Genomic DNA, 19,142 nt, shown 5'->3' with positions numbered 1-19,142 from the left:
AGTCAGCCCGAAATGAGGCTCTAGAAGAAAATGGAATGCGAATTCAGTTTCTATCCAGCTGACATGAGTGTGCACCTGACAGTGTAGACCTGACCAGCAAGTGTGCACCTGACCTGACAGGGTGTAGACTGCTACAGTTTCCACTTGGTGCCTCTGTCTTGGCAGCGTTGACCAAGTGCCTGGGAACTGTTTTTAACCTTGTTTCATTTTTGTTTCCAGTTCTTCAAATCCACCAGGGGTTTATTTATGGAAGTGATGTTATTTTTTTCTTTTTGATTCTGACATATTTTATTGTGTTGCTACATTTTTATTATTTTTGTGCTCATTTTATTGTTTTCTGTTTTAGATAATCATTTATGTTGACTAATCTGATATTGAATAGTACTGTTAGCCTTACCTGTTGCAATAATGGCAACGTTGTTACCTCTTCTAAAGAATCCTGTGTTTATCCAAAGGTCTGGGACCATTGTACAGGATCATTAATATACAGTTCATCTGTGTTATCAGGTAAATTTAAAACTTTCTTGTTTCCTGTAAATAGGCTGTGTGTAACCCACTTTTTCTAGAGCATATAACGGGGCATAAGATGGAGCCGTGACATTCGAGTGGATCTGAATGAGGCAATCTCAGACTTAACGGCCCTTCACTCCCGTCCACACAAGGAGAGGATTCACTTAACAGTGAATGTCCTTGATGTTTTTCACTTAAAATTAAATGTATGCTTGGAGTCTGGGCCTTTCTGTTTTGGAAGAGTAAAGCATGTTTGCTGTCAGATAAAATGCCTGAGCACCCAGGGAAGGCAAGCCCCCTGCTTTCTGTAGAAACATGTCCCAGAACCAGTGGTGTTGGTAGGGCCAGGACTGCCCTGTCCATCCAGCGTGAGCGTGGGCATGTGCCACACCTGGCCTTGTGGTCAGGTACTGAGCACGTGTGCAGCTCGTGAATGCCAGGGTCCTTGCGTTCTCCCCTCAGATGGCTTTCTGTTGGTAAATGAAGCTGGCACACGGCCACACAGATACAGCATTGAGGTGCAGGCGTCCGTGGAGCACGGCATAAGGAGCGGCCTGCGACGCCCCAGCACCTCTCCCGTGCAGCCCCTGTGCTTGTCCTCCTGGCATCTCAGGGCACTGGTTTCCTGCATTCGCTTTGCTCTTCTTGTGCACGTTCTGTCTTCCCGGAAGAAGAGAGTTAGGGAATTAAAAGGAGAGCGTTCCTCCGTGCGATAAGTGACATGAAAATACCACTTAAAGCATATACAGATACTTTGGTGACCTGCTAGAGTTATTGCTGTATCTGCTCAAAGATTTAACATTCCTTCTGAGGTTAATGTATCCATGTGTAGACTATGGTGCTGTAATGACTTAAAAACATTGCTTTCTGTCAGGGTGAAGCACATTTCTTGGAAGTACGTTGGAATCTTTTTTCTGAAATTAATTATATGGAATTACTAGTTGGTTGCCAAGAACAATGATACACTTGATCTTTGATTTCGTTTATAGTTTAATTAGGATATGTAGTATTTTTCAATACTTATTTATCTAATGCTCCTAAATTACTGACAGTTTAGAGTAAGTTTTAAATGAAATGACATCCTAGGCAACAATTTTTTTTTTTTCAAGGAAACGACATCCATTTACTTGCTGTTTTCATCACTAAGTCCATAATTTTATTATTTCTGGCTGACTCAGGAATCCTTCTGCTCCAAGTGCAATGTTGATTAAACACCAGTGCTGCCCTCCCTCTAGGCTATAAAGCAGCCAGAGCTGGGCCGTGGTTTAAGCCCACCAGGCCTCCTGTCAGGAGGTGGGATGGGATTCCTCGGGACCCATCTGTGGCGGACTCGCCGGGCGTCCTTTTGGGGTGATGTCCCCAGCCTTCCTTGTGCTTATGGGGTTTTCAACATTTGTATTCACGTGCAAGTTTTACTTTTTGGTGAAGAAATTATTTTGGAATAGTTCAAACTTGACTAACAGAAATACTGTAAGTAAATATTACGTGTAAAGAGATAGTAAAACTGGCAGTTCTCGGGTTAATTGGTACCAGGCACTTATAGAGCTAAATTTTCCAATGTTCCTTTCACCAGCATATCCTCTTCTCAGCGTATTCATTGATGCAGAAAGCAGGCAGCTGGTCACTGGGTGTGCTGACGGCCAGGTGAGACAGCCGCAGAGTTAAGTTCCAGTTCCCAGACATGCCTGAATGTGAGCTTGTGCACAAAGGTCTTTGTCTTCATGCTACTTTGTATTTTCCTGCGATTTGAAAAAACCTGTCCACCTCTGCTGAGAACGTGACCTTCCGTGGGTCTCAGCATCACTGTGGGTTCAATATGGTCCTGGGCCCCCTGGGCTGCAGAGGAGCTGGGTCTGCCCGTCCCAGAGCTCCATACATGGTTCTGGAGTGCAGCAAAAGTGAGGGCCACTCACGTGACCTTGAAAACCTGATGAGAAGAGGGCTGTGAGCAGACATCCCCTGCTCCCACTCGCGCTGCCTGCGCCCCGGGGAGGCTCCGTGGACGGCTCCTGTGGTGGCATCCCCAGTGCTCCTTGTGCTCCTGTTTCCTGTCAGCTTTACACACTTGAAAAACCTGGAGATATTGGCCTTTTTCAAAACATTTTTTAGGTGAGCATTTTAAGTTCATTTCACAAAGTCTGGATAAAGTTGCTGTTGATAAAATTTGAAAAAGATAATTTTGAAAACTTAGATTTTTTTTTTTCCTTTTGACAAAGTTGACCGCTGTTGCCCTTGTCTTCTCACCCAGGGCATGTGGGACGTGCTCTTGGCTGTGAAGCTGTGGGGTGTGTGCAGAGAGCCTGGGGCCCGGGGTTCCCAGAGGAGCATCTTGGGGAGGCCTGCACAATAGGATCCTGCCTGTGTGCTCTGAGCTGATGTGCCAGCCGTGCGAAAGTGCTCTGACACCATGGGCATGGGCCGTAAGGAGGGCCTCCAGGCTGGATGTTGAAGGCAGGAGAGAGCTGTGCTGGGAGCCTCTGCAGGCCGTGGAGGGCATGTCCTGTGACCTGTCTGCCCTCACTGCTCCTCCTCTGGTGTTGCCGCTTCTGCGTAAGGACCTTTGCTGCAGCGCCATGCCTGCATGTTCTTTGCTTTTGTAGCTTTGGATCTTCAGTTTGATGGATGGACACCATTATCGTCGTGTGGCACGGGTTGACCTAAGGAAGAAGACAGAGACTTTCTCCACAAGAAGGGTTAGGTCTGGGCTGTGCAGCCAGCCAGGTGGGTTGCTCAGACCCTCCCTCAGGCCTCCCACTTGGCCCAGATCTTTCACCAGTGTGTCGAGGGCCCTAGGTCACACAGAGGGGAGAGAGAGGTCCCAATGTAGGAGAAGCCAAGGGCTACAACCTCAGAAAACCACTGAGGCCCTGCAGGTCATGTGAGGGGTCATCAGCAGACAGAGGTACCTGGTGTGTGTGGGGATGGGGGTGAGGGGCTTTGGTGAACAGAAGAGCAGAGGCCCCAAGGCAGCAGCTTTGCAGCTATGGGTTGCTTTCCAGCAGCTTCGCAGCTATGGGTTGCTTTCCTGCAGTGGGCGACCAAGGAGGGCAGGTCATGCTGATCAGAAAGGTACACTGCATGACTCAGATGCCACCTGCACCCGCCCAGCACCCTCGTCCTCACCTGGTCTCTTGCGCCTCGCAGATGCCACCTGCACCCGCCTAGCACCCTCACATCCTCACCTGGTCTCCTGCTGTCCAGAGTTACTTCCTGTTGACCACAGCACTCCTCATGTGCGCTTTTTATCTCCTGTACTGTCACAAAGGAGCTGACCCTCTCCTGGAAGAAAATGTTAATTTTACTTTTCAATCCAGAGGCCACCTCTTTCATTGGTGTGTGCAGCTGACGTTTCGTATTACAGAAATCATCTCTGTGCTCACAGCCTACACTCTCTTCCTCACTCTGGTTACTCATTCTTTCTTTTAGGTTGTGTTTTTTTGTAGATGACTTTAAACTATTTCTTTTCATATTAGGTCTGAAATTACTTTTATCCAGTATACCAATTTTTTCCTGTGTTTTAAACCTTGGTTTTTGTTATTTATTTGATAAATATCTGCTACTGAAGCAAATATTAAACTTAGTTTTAGGAAATATGAAGTTACATTCTTCCAATTGATTATCTCCTCTTTCCCACTCCCTTGCTCTGGTTCTGCACTTGAAGTCGCATCACTCCCAGGTAGCATCATGCGGGGTGCTCCCTTAGTGCTCTCCTCGATGTGTGATCCGAGTGCCCCGCGGTGCACACGCGTCATGTGGGGTGCTCCCTTAGTGCTCTCCTCGATGTGTGATCTGAGTGCTCCGTGGTGCACATGCGTCATGCTGGGTATTACCTTAGTGCTCTCCTTGACCTGTGATCCGAGTGCTTCGTGGCGCACACGCGTCATGCTGGGTGTTACCTTAGTGCTTTCCTTGACCTGTGATCCGAGCGCTCCATGGTGCACATTCACTGCAGCATCTCTGCGTGGCAGTCCTCAGCCTTTAAACTTGACAGATGCGTTTAAGTTCACTTCTCAGATTGTCAATAATTCTGTCCCTAGAAGAAAGCCAGCTTCTCTCTACAAGTGCTCTGGGAAAAGGAGAGCAGGTTGAAGTAACATTTCCTGTACTGAGACTTGCACCCTGCGATCTCTCACTCATCCCAAATTCTGCATGTGGATGGTAAGTATCAAAAACTTTGCCTATGCCACATAAAGGAAACCTCTTAAATTCCTTAGACAAACGTTAGGTTCATTTTCTAAGAATGACTGAGATAAAACCATATTATTTTTGTCTCTGATTATTATTAACCTCATTCTTGGGATTGCATGTTTTAAATCTTAAAAGTTGGTAAACTTGGGCAATGATATGTAAGTGTCTTTAATAAAAGGATGATTTTTAAGTTTATTACCAAAGTCTAGGCAGATCTTTGCCTCTGTGATACAACTTTTTCTTTAGAAAGAGGAAATGGTGATCAGAATGGCCTAGACTTTCCTGTCTACCACTGTGCTGTACGTTACACATTTAAAGTTAACCCCAGACTAATTGTATTTATTTCTGTGCTCAGTAGAAATATTATACATATTTGGCAACATAAGGAAGTACTGTTTAACTGTGATTAAAGAATATATTACAATTATCTTTACTTCTCCTCCCCAAAATGCTTGAGATTAAGGGGCAACCTTGCTTTGAATGGCCTTGGCCATTGCTTGTCTGTGTCTCTGTGCAGAGCTGCCCCTGGAGCAGAATATTCCCTGCTTGGTCCAAACCACAGAGAGGAAGCCGGGTGGGCATGGAGGCTAGACATTGTGCTCCTGGCAGGTGCATGGACCTGAGGCACTTTGAGGCTTCCCTGTCTTACCTAGAGCAGAGGGAGCCCTCAGAGCTAAGCCGGAGCCACACGACCCATTCTGTTGACGATGGTCATTGGGTGAACCGTGGACTGGTGCTGGTGGATGCCCAGGAGGAGCCCAGGGCGCTGCCTGGGGCGGAGCTGGAGAGGGGAGGTCTGGAAAGCAGGTTCCAGCTGGGGGCCTCTGCCAAGTCCATGCCCAGCCTCCCTGGAGATGGCTTCTCAGTGTATTAACAGACCCCGTTGGCGCCTCGGGCCAGGTACTTTCCTCCTGGAGTTGGTTCCTCATTCACAGAGGTGGGCAGCTTGCGTGGCCTTCAAGTCTAGTCAGTCGGAGGCTACCTGAGCAGTGGCCTTGGCCGAGGCGCTGGCACCAACCTTTTCTGTAACCTTAGAAGAAAATAGAAACCACAGAGGTCAGAGCGAGCATCTTCACAGACATTAGCAGGTGCCCAGGGGACCCACCACATGCTGAAATGCGTTGGTGGCACAGATGTGGTTCTCACTGGCAAGAACCTGCCCCGGCCCACACCCCCCACTCCTGCAGAGAGCTCACAGCCAGGCCAGGGGGTGCACGTGGGGCCCAACCTTCAGGAATAAGATTATCGTGTATTATTTTCTTTTTTTCCTTAAATCAGTCTTTCTTCTGAGAACACCCAATGCGTGTGGATCGGAAGCTCAGTGGGCTTATTCGTATTTAACCTGGCAAACCTGGAAGTGGAAGCTGCTTTGTATTACAAGGGTAAGATCTTTGGTGTAAATGCCATGTAACCGTAATGTTTTCCTTTGACTGGTATGTGGGGTAGTGAAAGTGTTTGTGGAGAAGGCCTCGCCGCGTGAATCTGAGGATGAGATGCTTCAGTCACAACTCAGCATTGAGAACGTGAGCACCTCTGTGCTGCTGGATCCGAAGGACGAGGGCCCTTCCTGGACTCTCGGGCACTCAGCCCTGGAGCCACTCCTTGCCTACATCTGCCAGGCGAGGCCGCCCGGGCCCCAGCAGCATGGAACAACTGCAGGAACACCCTTGGGAAGCCCCTGGGTTCTCCACCATCCCTAGAGAGCCTCCCAGAGCCCCAGGCTCGCACAGCGTAAACCTGGCCAAGGCGCACTCCTCTCCAACCCTGGTTCCCTTCCCCAGTTTCTGCCAGCCCCAGAAATGTAGGAATAGTCACCTCCACCCCCACCCCCTCCCCCAACACCCCCATCTCATCCCCCCACCCCAGTGGTTCCCACCCCTCCTCTCCTGGCTTCATGGCTGCCACCAGCCGCACCCTTTCTGCCCAGGAGCCCAGGCGACTTCTGAAAAGCAGGCTGGATTCCGTCCCTCTCCTCTGCTGCAGCAGGGCCTCCTTGGCAGCCTCCCGGGCACTGCTCCTCTTGGTGCCTCCCTTCTAGCCCTGAACGCCCAGACCTCTGAGGGGCTGCGGGATCCATCTGTGTCTTCACGCACACCCTTCCCTTCAGCTGCCCATCCCTGCCCCTCCCCAGCTCAGCCAGGGGTGGCTTCTGCTTGAAAACTCAGCCTTTCCTTCCCCTTAATGGTCACAGCTCTAATTACACATTTCCTTTCTGATCTGGTGCTGGACATGTGGCTTCTCCAGGAGGCTGAGCTGCAGGTCTTAGTCCAAGTCACATCCCAGCCTCAGAGCGGAGCCTGGCATGTGTGAGGCTCAGGCCCTGGTGTGTGTGTGGTGTGTGCGCGGCCTGGGGCCTTGTATGTGTGAGTATGTGGTGCACAGCCTGCAATGTGTGTGGCGGGGCCTGGACTGTGTGTGGTGGGCTCTGGGCAGTGACTCCGTGTGTATGTGCTGCCTCCCTCCCCATCATGTTCTTCCTGGTCTTTGCTGAACTGAAGATTTCCAGAGCCTCAGCATCCCGCTGGCCGGATCGTGTGCCCTGAGGAACTGCACTGCGGATCGAAAGGTCAGTCCTGAGACGCGGCCCTCCCTGTCTATGAGACGTACCTCTGATTTCTTCTTTCTTCAGAGTGATCCTGTAACGACTGGCTGAGTAAACGGGATTTTGTGTGTGAAAACGTTTTAGGAGTGACAGGGCGATGTCGCTGCTGAGAATGAAGCAGCTGTTAGGATGTGTGTGTGGATGCACATTTAGTCTGCTTTTACTGGGTGGTGTCGCTAACGATGTTGAAACCACGTCCCTGCAGGCGCTGTGCTTGCTGGCCTCCCTCTTTGGCGGGAAGATTGCCGTGTTGGAGATCAACCTGGCCGCGCTGGTCAGGACTCAGCAGTGTCCCAGCATGGGGCAGAGCCTCTCGGTGCCAGCCAGGTAGAGTGTCTTCAAATGTGGAGTGTGTGTGTGTGTTCACCAGTAAGCGCCATCTGGATTTCTTTCTATGTTCAGAAATAAAGATTAGAAAACTCTGAGCTCTGGCCGGGCGCGGTGGCTCACGCCTGTAATCCCAGCACTTTGGGAGGCCGAGGCGGGCGCATCACGAGGTCAGGAGATCGAGACCATCCTGGCTAACACGGTGAAACCCCGTCTCTAGTAAAAAAAATACAAAAAAATTAGCCAGGCGTGGTAGCGGGCGCCTGTAGTCCCAGCTACTCGGGAGGCTGAGGCAGGAGAATGGCGGGAACCTGGGAGGTGGAGCTTGCAGTGAGTCGAGATCGCGCCACTGCACTCCAGCCTGGGCGACAGAGTGAGACTCCATCTCAAAAAAAAAAAAGAAAACTCTGAGCTCTACCAACGCTGTTTGGAAGAAACAGTTTTTCATGGTGTTGCTTCTATCTTGTTGAAAATGAAGTAGTTGATAGTTTATTTTAATTGAAACACTATTTCAGAATAGAATGTACATTATAAAACAGCACTTTTATTAAGAATAAGGATAAGAATACACTTGATAATTTTCATTTTCAAATACTGTTGTGTCCATAGCTGCATGAATTAGTCATTTGGAACTGTCTTTAAAGTATGTATGTCACTGAAGCATTTCCGTCCTATTGTTGTTTGCACTCCTAGTTTCATGGGGCTTGTTTCTGTTTCAGCTCCTGTGTCCTACCGACCTCTCCACTGTATCTGGGAATTGCCAAGGAGAAGAGTACCAAGGCTGCTAGTGAACAGCGATGTGGTCAGTACAGGGTGCTATGACATGTGAGAATACAAGGCTGATGCGTTCTCATTGTGGTTAGGGCTGCTGCATTGCTTTGCAAATTCCTATCTGTTAAAATATGCATTCCGTACTTCCTTCCATCCTTCCCTCCTTCATGTCTCTGCCTCCTATGTGTGTGTTCCATGTCCGCTGTGGTGGGGAACATGCTGGGTGCTTCCCCTCCTGAACTGGCCATCACTCATGGGATTCAGCAACGTGCCCAGGACTGACCGCTGCTCCTCTGGTGCCCAGTGCAGTGGGGGTGCAGAGTGGGCCTTCAACAATTATTAATTGTGAGAACATTTTTTCCCCTTTTTTCTCTGCTGAGGAATTTGAAAGCAGATCCCAAGCGTGTGATTGTACTCTTGCACACTTCAGTGTGCATTTCTGGAACATGTATGTTTTTACCTAGCCACCATGACGTTATATCAAAACCAGTAATTTTTTGGAATCTTGTATTAGCAAGGCCATAATAAATTATTGTTGATTGCCTCGACAGTATTTTCTATTGGTTTGTTCTGAGCAGCAGCCAAACAAATCCACGTTGCATCTTTCAAATATGTAAAAATTAACTTTCACTTTAAGATGGTAAACTTCATTATGTTCCACTTCTTTCGAGGCTCACTGATAATTACTTTTTTTCCCTTCAGTGACCAGTCTAACCCTTTAATCGGTCTTGTGAAACCTATTGGACATCATTCGAAAAACGGAGGCATTCCCGCAACCCCCTTTCACCTTCTGCCTGGTAGCTGCCTGACTGCTGGGCCTCACCTCCCAGAAGGGCCATCTCCCCGGCCAGCGTCTCCCCGGCCAGAGACCTGGCGACCCCACCCTTGGGCCTCTCCCCGGGCTGGGCTGGGCTGGGCTAGGGTTCCTGCATCAGTCCGTCCTCAGACATGGGCTGTGTCCTTCATGCTCCCACGCAGCCCTTGAGCTTGACTTCGGGGACTTCTGGCCTCTCCCTTCCCTACCAGACTTTTTGAAATCAGGCCTTGAACACCTTCTGTGCCATTCCTGGGTCTCACTGTGTGGTTCTGACCCGCCTTGCAAATCGGGGAGGGCCGTTTTCAGGTGGAAGGCAGGGACTCAGAGCTGAGCCTGGGGCTGGAGCTGTTTGCTTGTTCCGTCCTGCCATGGGGGTCCCTGCTGCTGGGGGTTTCCGGCAGGTCCCCCATTCCTCGGCCCTGTTTCCATGAAAGACCCACTGTCGGTGTTAACTGCCTGTCTCCTGCCAGTTTATGCTCTGCTGCCGTCCTATCACCATGGGGACAGTTCTGAGAAATTGTGAGAATGAAGGCCTGGGGGAGGTGGCCAGGCTCAGCCAGCATTGCAGCCTCTGGGCCAAGCTGACTCCTTGGCTGGGAGTGGCCTCTGACCTCCTTCTTCCTTATTAAGTCATGGAACTTCTGCCTTGTAAGGAGGTGCTAATTATTCACCATTGAAAAGGCATCTTAAATTGCAAAAGACACTATAGCAGAGAAGACAACAGCAGGTGGGTGTGAAGATGGCTGAGAAGAGAATGCCCCTGGGCTGCTGCGGGCCTAATGTGGAGCTGTTGCCTCCTCCTGGGCCATCCCAGCCTCCTCCTCCTGGGCCCTCCTGGCCTCCTCACCTGATCCCTCCCAGCCTCCTCGTTCTCAGCCCTCCCCGAACCTCTTCATCTTCCTAGACCCCCCAAGCCTCCTCCCATGCTTTCCCCCCCCACCCCTCCTGGTCTCTCTTGGCCCTGTCAGTCTCGCCTCCTACCATTCATCCTTAACAACTGACAGCAGCAGGAGTCAGAGAAATCTCCAGGTGGACACAGGTGGGTCCCCAGGGAAACCCGACCTCCAAACCAAAGAGAGGTTTGTGTCTGAAAGCCAAACCACATCTCGGATAAATCCACAGACCGGATTGAGAACCTCTTTTCCTGTTTGGCACGCTTTCCTCTGATTGGCCCCCACCCTTCACCTATACATATACCCACTCCTCCCTAATTGGTTTTTGACACTGCTGTGCCCATCTTTGAGTTGTACCTTTTTTTTAACCTTTTTTGCATAGTCACAAACCAATCAACATGCACCGCCCCATTCTGAGTCCATTAAAGCCCCAAACTCAGCCACACTGGGGGACCACCTGACTGAGGGTAGGGGGCTGCCCTCTCCGGGTCCCCTCTCTGCTGAGAGCTGTCACTCAGTAAAACTCTCCAGCCGGGTGCAGTGTCTCACGCCTGTAATCCCAGCACTTTCGGAGGCCGAGGTGGGCAGATCATGAGGTCAGGAGATCGAGACCATCCTGGCTAACAGGCTGAAACCCCGTCTCTACTAAAAATACAAACAAATTAGCTGGGTGTGGTGGTGGGCCCCTGGAATCCCAGCTACTCGGGAGGCTGAGGCAGGAGAATCGCTTGAACCCAGGAGGTGGAGGTTGCAGTGAGCTGAGGTCGTGCCATTGCACTCCAGCCTGGGCAACAGGGCAAGACTCCGTCTCAAAAAATAAACTACGCCCTGCTCACCCTTCGGTTGTCAGGGTAACTTATTCTTGGATGCAGGACAAGGACTCAGGACTTGGCCAAATGCGGGTACGAAAAATGCTGTAACATGGTAGCCCTCCACCCTCACTTCCGCCAGCACTGGGCAGCCGCCCCAGGTGACAGGAAACAGCAGTAGGGCTGGGCCAGCCCCACAGCTGCAGGCCAGGGCAGGGCAGGGCAGTGGGACCGAATGAGCCTCACATAAGCGGGTGGAGTAGGTGGGTACCTCCTGCAGTGAGCTGGGGGCGAGGGAGTCCCGGGCAGGGGCATCGCCAGCCTCGGGGTCTCCAGCTGGCAAGGAGGCACCAAGAAATCCTTCATCACAGTGAATCCTCTCATGTCTCATCTGGGGGCTGTTTATACGTAGAGTAATATTCTTAAGTGCGTTCTTTTGTGATTTATCTTTTTAACTTCGTGTCTGTGAGATTTGTTTCAGTTGCTATACAGCATTCTGTTGTCTGGATATACTGAGGTTTATGTACCCACAATTTATTCAGTATTAACAGACATTTGGCTTGTCCCAGGCTGTTGCTGTTGTGAGCAGTCTTTGCAGCACCCTGCTGTACCCTGGAGCCAGGAGGGCTGCCCTGATCTGCGGGGGCAGCTGCTGGGCTCGGGGTTCCCCACGTGGCAGGTCGATGGCAGACGATGGCAAGGGTCTTCCCAGGTGGCTGGCCAGCGGCTACTCCAGCAGCACACGCCGCCTCTCCTGCCCCGAGCTCTTGCCACGCCTGCATGTCGCTGGACGCTGGAATTTCTGCTTACCCAGTGTGAGACAAGAATAGCACTGCATGGTCACAGGAGGACGGAAAACCCAGGCAACAGCGAAGACGGGAACATGGCAAAGTAACCACCGGACGGCAGAAAACCCAAAGCAAGCACAGGACAGCAGAAAACCCAAAGCAAGCACAGGACAGCAGAAAACCCAAAGCAAGGGAGAGAGAAGGCGAACCCACCAGCGTGATGTATCCTCTGTTCTCCCGGGAAAACCCGAGTAAGAGAACGAGGCTGTTGTGGGGGTTACCTAAAAATTCCCTCCTTTCCCAGAACACCTGATGATCCCGCCCTGTCATTAAAGAAATACCCGCAAAATGAGGAACACAAACTCCTCTGTGTGTGCTTCCTTCTCCTGGGCGGGCCTCCTCCTTCTGAACTGGACTCCTTCCCCTGGGCTCGCCGCCTCCTCCTGTGTGCTCCTCTTCCTCGTGTGCGCTCCTCCTCCTGTGCGCGCCCCCTTCTGTGCGCTCCTCTTTCGCCTGAGCGCGCCTCCTCCTCCTGAGCGCGCCTCCTCCTCCTGAGCGCGCGTCCTCCTCCTGTGCGCGCCTCCTCCTCCTGTGCGCGCCTCCTCCTCCTGAGCGCGCCTCCTCCTCCTGAGCGCGCCTCCTCCTCCTGAGCGCGCCTCCTCCTCCTGAGCGCGCCTCCTCCTCCTGAGCGCGCCTCCTCCTCCTGAGCGCGCCTCCTTCTCCTGTGCGCACCTCCTGAGCTCGCCTGGCTTCTCACTTAGGCGTGTGCTTTCTTTTTTTTTTTTTGAGACGGAGTCTCGCTCTGTCCCCCAGGCTGGAGTGCAGTGGCGCGATCTCGGCCCACTGCAAGCTCCGCCTCCCGGGTTCACGCCATTCTCCTGCCTCAGCCTCCCGCGTAGCTGGGATTATAGGCGCCCGCCACCACGCCCGGCTAATGTTTTGTATTTTTAGTAGAGACGGGGTTTCACCGTGTTAGCCAGGATGGTCTCGATCTCCTGACCTCGTGATCCGCCCGCCTCGGCCTCCCAAAGTGCTGGGATTGCAGGCGTGAGCCACCGCGCCCGGCTTTCTTTTTTCGCATCTAAATTCTTGCTCTGAAGGTGCCAAGAACCTGGAAACTGGCTGGGAGTGGGGTCTCACCAGCCTTTGGAGACCCTCCTGAGCCGTCTGGCAACCAGTGATGATACAGAGGTGTCTTATTATTTCATTTGCGTTTTCCTGGTTAAACGTGGTGGTTATTGCTTATGTTTAATCAGCTACACTTTGCTGTCATAAGCCTAATTTGCCTTTATTATCTCTTCACTATTATTTTGTACAGGATCTTTTGAATTCTTGTTCTCGCGTGATTGATTTCTCAGGAACTTTCTGAGCTTGGTTTTGGTGTGCCAGCTCCGCGGAATGAGCTAGGGAGAGCTTTCTCTCTTTCTGCACCTGAATGGTTGGTGTAAAATTTTTAATTAGGTATATGATTGATTTTGAGTATAAAACCATCCTTGTATGTCAGGGATAAATCCCATGATGTATAGTCTTTTTGTTGTGTTGTTGAATTTGGTTTGCTAATATTTTATTGAGGATTTTTGCATCAATTTTCATTAGAGAAGTGGGCCTTTAGTTTTTTGTTTGTTTGTTTGTGTTTTGTTTTTGTATTTGTTTTTTGGAACTGAATGAAGTGCACTGTGTTCTCTCAAAGGAGATTCGCATTGCTTTCTAGGGGTTTGGGTGCACAAATCCACAGCTTCTGCCCTTTTAAGCCACTTGTCAAGGTCGCTCTGACCGCAGGGCCGGCAACCTGGGACCAGTACAGACCATCACGGCACAGGCTTCCTGGGCCAGTCGGAGGTGAAGCTCCCCTAGTGGCCGGGCTGGCCTTTCTGCCCTCACCTCCCTGAGGCCACACAAATCCTCAGCCTGTGTGGCTGGAGTTGCAGCCATCCACAGCTCACCTCAGTTTCGATATCTTGTCCTCATTTTCTTTCCCCTTTTAACAAGATGAAGCACATATTTCTTCTGGCTTTTGTGGCTTTTTTCTGTAGGAGAGGCCATCTGAATACCTAACCAGTGTGTTACACAGATAATGAAAGTTAGCATTCACCTTTTAAATAGCAGTACCCTCAAAAAATTGAAAAAGTCCTATGTAGTAATGATGCTAATGAAGAATTGAAAGTGTTTATTAGGTAAATAATATGGTCTTACACATTATTTGTGTGGTAAAGAGTCTGTTTTTCGTAGTCCTTTAAAAGACATTTTCTGTTTGCTTCTTTCCTTTTTTCATTATAAGATATATATAAAATAAAACTTACCATTTTAACCATTTTTAGGTGTATGGTTCAGTGGCATTCCATACCTTCACATTGTTGTGCAATGTAAAAAAGCCTTTTTGAACCATTTGCTTAATTAATAAAGGAATTTTATATGTGTATGTACATTTCTAGTAAAAAATTTTTGGAAACCTTGACTAACCAATATTAATTAAAATGGCTAATAGTTGGAATCATACTAGACTGTTCAAACGGTTTTCCAAAGTCCTGACTCTTTCCATGGAAAGAAACTCCCCTAAGAGAGAGGGCTCCGCGCTGAGTGGCGAGCAGTGCCTCCCGCGTGTCCAACCCACGGGGTCCGCTCGTCTTGCCTGCCACCGTGGACAGCTGCGCATTTGGGAAGTGAGATCCGTGCACACAATCTGTCGTGAAGGAGACATGAGTCTCGTGATTTCACCTTTAAAACTTACCATGTTTGTTTCCTTAGCTTTTCTTCTTACATACACTTCATTTCTATCACTCCTTAAAAGTGGAATTTTTAGACTTTTTGTCAACATGGGTCATCTCGTTTCAGACGAGCGTATGTGATGTACTATGGTTCGCAACTAACGATAGCATTTAGAGTTTAGAACAAAACCTTCAGTAAGAACAATTATATAAATAGTTTTAATACAGAGATAACTTTTCTGTAGCAAGAAAGTGATTAGATTTTAACATGTTGATGTTTTGTGTGTAGTTTAGAAAATATTCCCATGGAAAATTAATGGATATGTTTCATTTACAGTAATGCTAGAATCCCAAAATTTGCCTTCCTCTACTTACAACACTATAACAGAGATAATATAAACAGAATATATGTGGTAGATGAGGAGCTATTATATTTTAATGCTTAGAACATTTGTAAAAATAATATGCAGTTATGTATTTATAAACCTTATTCTAGGACGTTTAAGACTTTCTCATAATGAAGTATACTACTAATGTGCCCATAACTTTGTTATTTTATCCTGAAATTGTTTTCCTTTCGGTGATATTTGATTATTTTTTGGAGAAGGCGTTTTCTCCTCTCCTGACTGTGTGTATTGGACAGTGCGGTTTCCTGGCTTCTCCTGGGAGCAGTTAGTTTTCTAGCACCCCCGCCCTCCGAGGGTCCCTTTGGGGTCCTAGCTGTGTGTGGCATCTTCCTTTCCCTTAGAAACCTCTCCCCTCCAGGTCCAGCTTCGCCCTCTGCAAGCCTGTGAGGTTGGCGGAGCCCAGGCCCAGGGTGGAGACTTGACTTACAGACTCCTGGTTACCTCCTGGACTCCGATTTGCACAGTGAGACATCCACAGTATTAAGTTAATACTCTGTTAGGGCCACTTGATTCTTAACGGGAGTGTGATTAGGTTTTCCGGTATGAAATAGTGCCAGAAACAAGAACTGAATTTCTTTGCTTTTAAAAAAAGAACTGTTTTTGAATTATTCAGTATTATGCAAATATCTGTTCTTCTAAAGCTGTTTTATAATATTGTACAGACTATTCATATTGAACACCAACTATTAAATTTATGCAAAAATAAATAGTTCTGGCAAAACTATATTTGGTCTGAAAACATTTTTTTGATTTGTAAATATTTGTGGTAAGTTCACGTGATGTCAGAGTTTTTGTCAACTGGTAGTGGTATGCAAAATGTAAAATAGGCTAGGCCGGGCATAGTGGCTCACACCTGTAATCCCAGCATTTTGGGAGGCCACGGCGGGCAGATCACGAAGTCAGGAGTTCAAGACCATCCTGACCAACATGGTGAAACCCCCTCTCTACTAAAAATACAAAAATTAGCCGTGCGTGGTGGCATGTACCTGTAATCCCAGCAACTCAGGAGGCTGAGGCAGGAGAATCGCTTGAACGTGGGAGGTGGAGGTTGCAGTGAGCTGAGCTCGCACCACTGCACTCCAGCCTTAGTGATAGAGCAAGACTCCATCTCAACAACAACAACAACAACAAACAGCAACAAAAAAACAACCAACTTGGGCTATTTTCTTATCCTTTTAATACCTTGATTTAATGTTTTGCTGATGATGGTTGGTGTGACTTCAGATATGAAACCTCTTAAAATTATGGTCAGAAATTCATTCTGTTTAAGTGAATGTTTCTGTTTTGAAGAGACTCTGTTCTTCTCATGTCCATCATGAGATGCTAATTTTAAGTGTTTGTTTCTTCTCTAAAACTGCTTTTCCACAGCTGCACGGAACGTCATGAAGGACCAACGCCTGGTTTTCCACAGTAAAGTTAGGTCGTCTGGTTATGCGTCAGCACCACGGTGAGTAAACTCATGTCAATGAGAGACAGAAATGCACTTGCGTCACAGATGCAGGACTTTAACACAAATAGGGACACATATACGTCCCCGAGGGCCACAGTATGGAGAGAGGACATAGCAATAGAAACAAGTTAAAATGTGGTGGGTTGGACCCCGGCGTGCCAGTTAGCAGCAGCTGCGGCAGCAAACATTTCCTGAGCACTCACTGTGCGCTGGGCCTCAGAGCAGCCCTCCTTTTCTGATAACGTGGTGGTCCCGGGAGGTGAGGAGAAGCTGGTAGGGTGTGGGGCTGGGAGAGCATGACGATGCTGTAAACAAACCCGGCCCATCAAGACCGGACACAGTGCTCTTCTTAGAACACAGCTCTGCTATAACACCAGAGCACGATAACAGAGTGCATTTAGGCCCTGAGTCCCTGAGTTAGCAAGACTGCTCAAAGGCAAGGAGATAACAAAGCAGCCGAGAAACCATGGGGAGGCCTTGAGATTCCCTAAACCTTCACGAGCCCAGTCCTCAAAGGCAAATGTGACTTTTCTGAAGAAAATGCAGACACATCCCCTGTCTCCTACCTCACCTCTTGACCTTTTATGTGTCTTAACATAGCAGCCAAAATGGCTCTGTTACCTGGAGTTCCTGTCCTCAGCCGCACACGCTTGTCTCCCTGGTTGGCGCTCACCTCTACCAAGCTCCCCGCTTCCTGTGCCCCTGGCCACTCCCCCACTCCCACCCCGCCCCTTGGCACTGCTGTGCTCCAGGCAGAAATCCCAGGCCACTCTGTGTAAACACAGCCTCCAACCCTCAGGCCACTCTGTGTAAACACATCCTCCAACCCTCCAAGCTCTTCCCTGCTCTGCTTGTTCTCTGGATTGAACAATGGTGACTGTGTCTTATTATCTGTTCTTTTAAACCCCTGTGCCAGGGACAGCACTCAGCACCCTGGACCCTCTCATAAGGCACTTCTGGAGGGGTGGATGGATGGAGAGATGGACAGAAGGGGATGGAAGGATGAGAGATGGATGCGTGTGTGCATGGATGGTGGGGATGGAGGGATGGAGAGATGACAGATGAATAAGTAGGGGGATGGATGGTGGGGATGGAGGGATGGAGGGATTAGAGACAGATGAGCGGGTAGGTGGATGGAGGGGATGGAGGGGTGCAGAGATGAGAGATGGATGAGTAGGTGGATGGATGGTGGGGATGGAGGGATGGGGAGGCAAGTGATGGATGAATGGGTGCATGGATGGAGGGGATGAAGGAATGGAAGGATGAGAGATGGATGACTAGGTGAATGGAGGGGGATGGAGAGATGAGGGATGGATGAGTGGGTGGATAGATGAGGGGAAGGAGGGACAGAGAGATGAGAGATGGATGAGTGGGTGGATAGATTAAGGGATGGAGGGATGGAGGGATGACAGATGGATGAAGGGGTGGATGGATGGAGGGGATGGAGGGATGCAGAGATGAGGGATGGATGAGTGGGTGGGTGGATGGAGGGGGTGGAAGGATGGAGAGATGAGGGATGGATGAATAGGTGCATGGACGATGGGAGATGGAGGGATGGAGAGACGAGAGACGGATAAGTAGAGGGATGGATGGAGGGGATGGAGAGGTGCAGAGTTGAGAGATGGATGAGTGGATGGATGGAGGGGAAGGAGGGATGCAGAGACGAGAGATGGATGAGTAGATGGAGGTGATGGAGGGATGGGGAGATGAGGGATGGATATGTGGGTGGATGGATGGAGGGATGAGAGATGGATGCATGGGTGCGTGGATGGTGGGGGATGGAGGGATGCAGAGATGAGGGATGGCTGCATGGGTGGCTGGATGAAGGGGATGGAGGGATGGAGAGATGAGGGATGGATGTATGGGTGGATGGATGGAGGGATGAGAAATGAGATATGGATGAGTGGCTCAATTGATGGAGGGGGGATGGATGGAGAGAGATGAGAGATGGATGCGCAAGGGGATGGATGGAGAGATGAGTGATGGATGTATGGGTGGATGGATGGAGAGGATGGATGAATGGAGGGAGGGGTGGAGGGATGAGTGAATGGATGGATGATGGTTGGATGGATGAATTCTGCTCCAGTGGCATCTGCAACTTTATATGGATTCCCCAGTTCTGCCATATTAAGGCACGTTGTGAATGTCAGGCTTTGTGTGGGAGCCCCGGGGGATGAGGGGTTGACAGACATTGGTGGCCCTGAGTGCCAACCTGGGGCTTTGGACTTAAAGGAAAAGCCCAGCATCAGGGTCCTATTACAGGAGTCACAGGACAACGTGTAGCAGGGCGACGTCTCTGAGGCAGCATGAGAGACACAGGAGGGGAGGAGGTGACTTGCGGGCTGGAGGACAGGTGGGAGGGGCCCAAAAGCATTTATGCAGACGTCTATATCTACGTATATAATTTTTTTCACTGTGAAATATTTTTTTCACTGTAAAATAAATATCTTAAGAACCTTAGAGCTCTTAATACTTGAGAGTGATATAAGAGTTTTCTTTCCACAGTGTAACTATGTTTTCGCCAAAGACCAACATCAAGAGTGAGGGGAAAGGACCTTCAAGACACAGGAGCAGCTGCGCACGGTGTGTGATGGAGCGTGCATTCCAAGTACATTTGAAATAACCTAGACCTTTCCAATACTTTAACTGGTTCTTTTCCAAACAGGTATAAAACCTTATATGTGTACATGTATTTACATACACATGTACACTGATGTGTATATCTATATTATTTATATATCTTTCTAGCCAAATTTAATTCTTTCCTGTTAATTTTTCAAACATGGTCTGTTCTTACCACCTTAACAATTTTGAAATATTAAATTTTTGTTAAAATTTGTTAGAAAATGCGTAGCCAATGCTCCTCCCTGTCATG

General features: G+C 49.2%; 1 protein-coding gene across 2 annotated transcripts in view; it reads left to right on the top strand.

The window, feature by feature from the left end:
• The window catches only part of WDR27 (WD repeat domain 27), a 233,870-nt gene that overhangs the window by 26,017 nt on the left and 188,711 nt on the right, over window positions 1–19,142 (top strand). Inside the window, exons 4-12 of one of the 2 annotated variants that reach the window (XM_030809982.1) lie at window positions 2,084–2,154; window positions 3,111–3,231; window positions 4,548–4,668; window positions 5,977–6,080; window positions 7,197–7,264; window positions 7,506–7,627; window positions 8,347–8,429; window positions 16,186–16,264; window positions 18,773–18,850. In XM_030809982.1, the coding sequence (XP_030665842.1) occupies window positions 2,084–2,154; window positions 3,111–3,231; window positions 4,548–4,668; window positions 5,977–6,080; window positions 7,197–7,264; window positions 7,506–7,627; window positions 8,347–8,429; window positions 16,186–16,264; window positions 18,773–18,850 (847 nt within the window). Of the gene's footprint in view, window positions 1–455; window positions 508–2,083; window positions 2,155–3,110; window positions 3,232–4,547; window positions 4,669–5,976; window positions 6,081–7,196; window positions 7,265–7,505; window positions 7,628–8,346; window positions 8,430–8,662; window positions 8,949–16,185; window positions 16,265–18,772; window positions 18,851–19,142 lie in introns of those variants that run through there. The other variant, XM_030809983.1, reaches the window with a different exon arrangement.

Source organism: Nomascus leucogenys, chromosome 3, assembly GCF_006542625.1.
Source record: "Nomascus leucogenys isolate Asia chromosome 3, Asia_NLE_v1, whole genome shotgun sequence".
Classification (NCBI taxonomy): domain Eukaryota; kingdom Metazoa; phylum Chordata; class Mammalia; order Primates; family Hylobatidae; genus Nomascus; species Nomascus leucogenys.
This window is presented reverse-complemented; position numbering and strand designations above follow the sequence as displayed.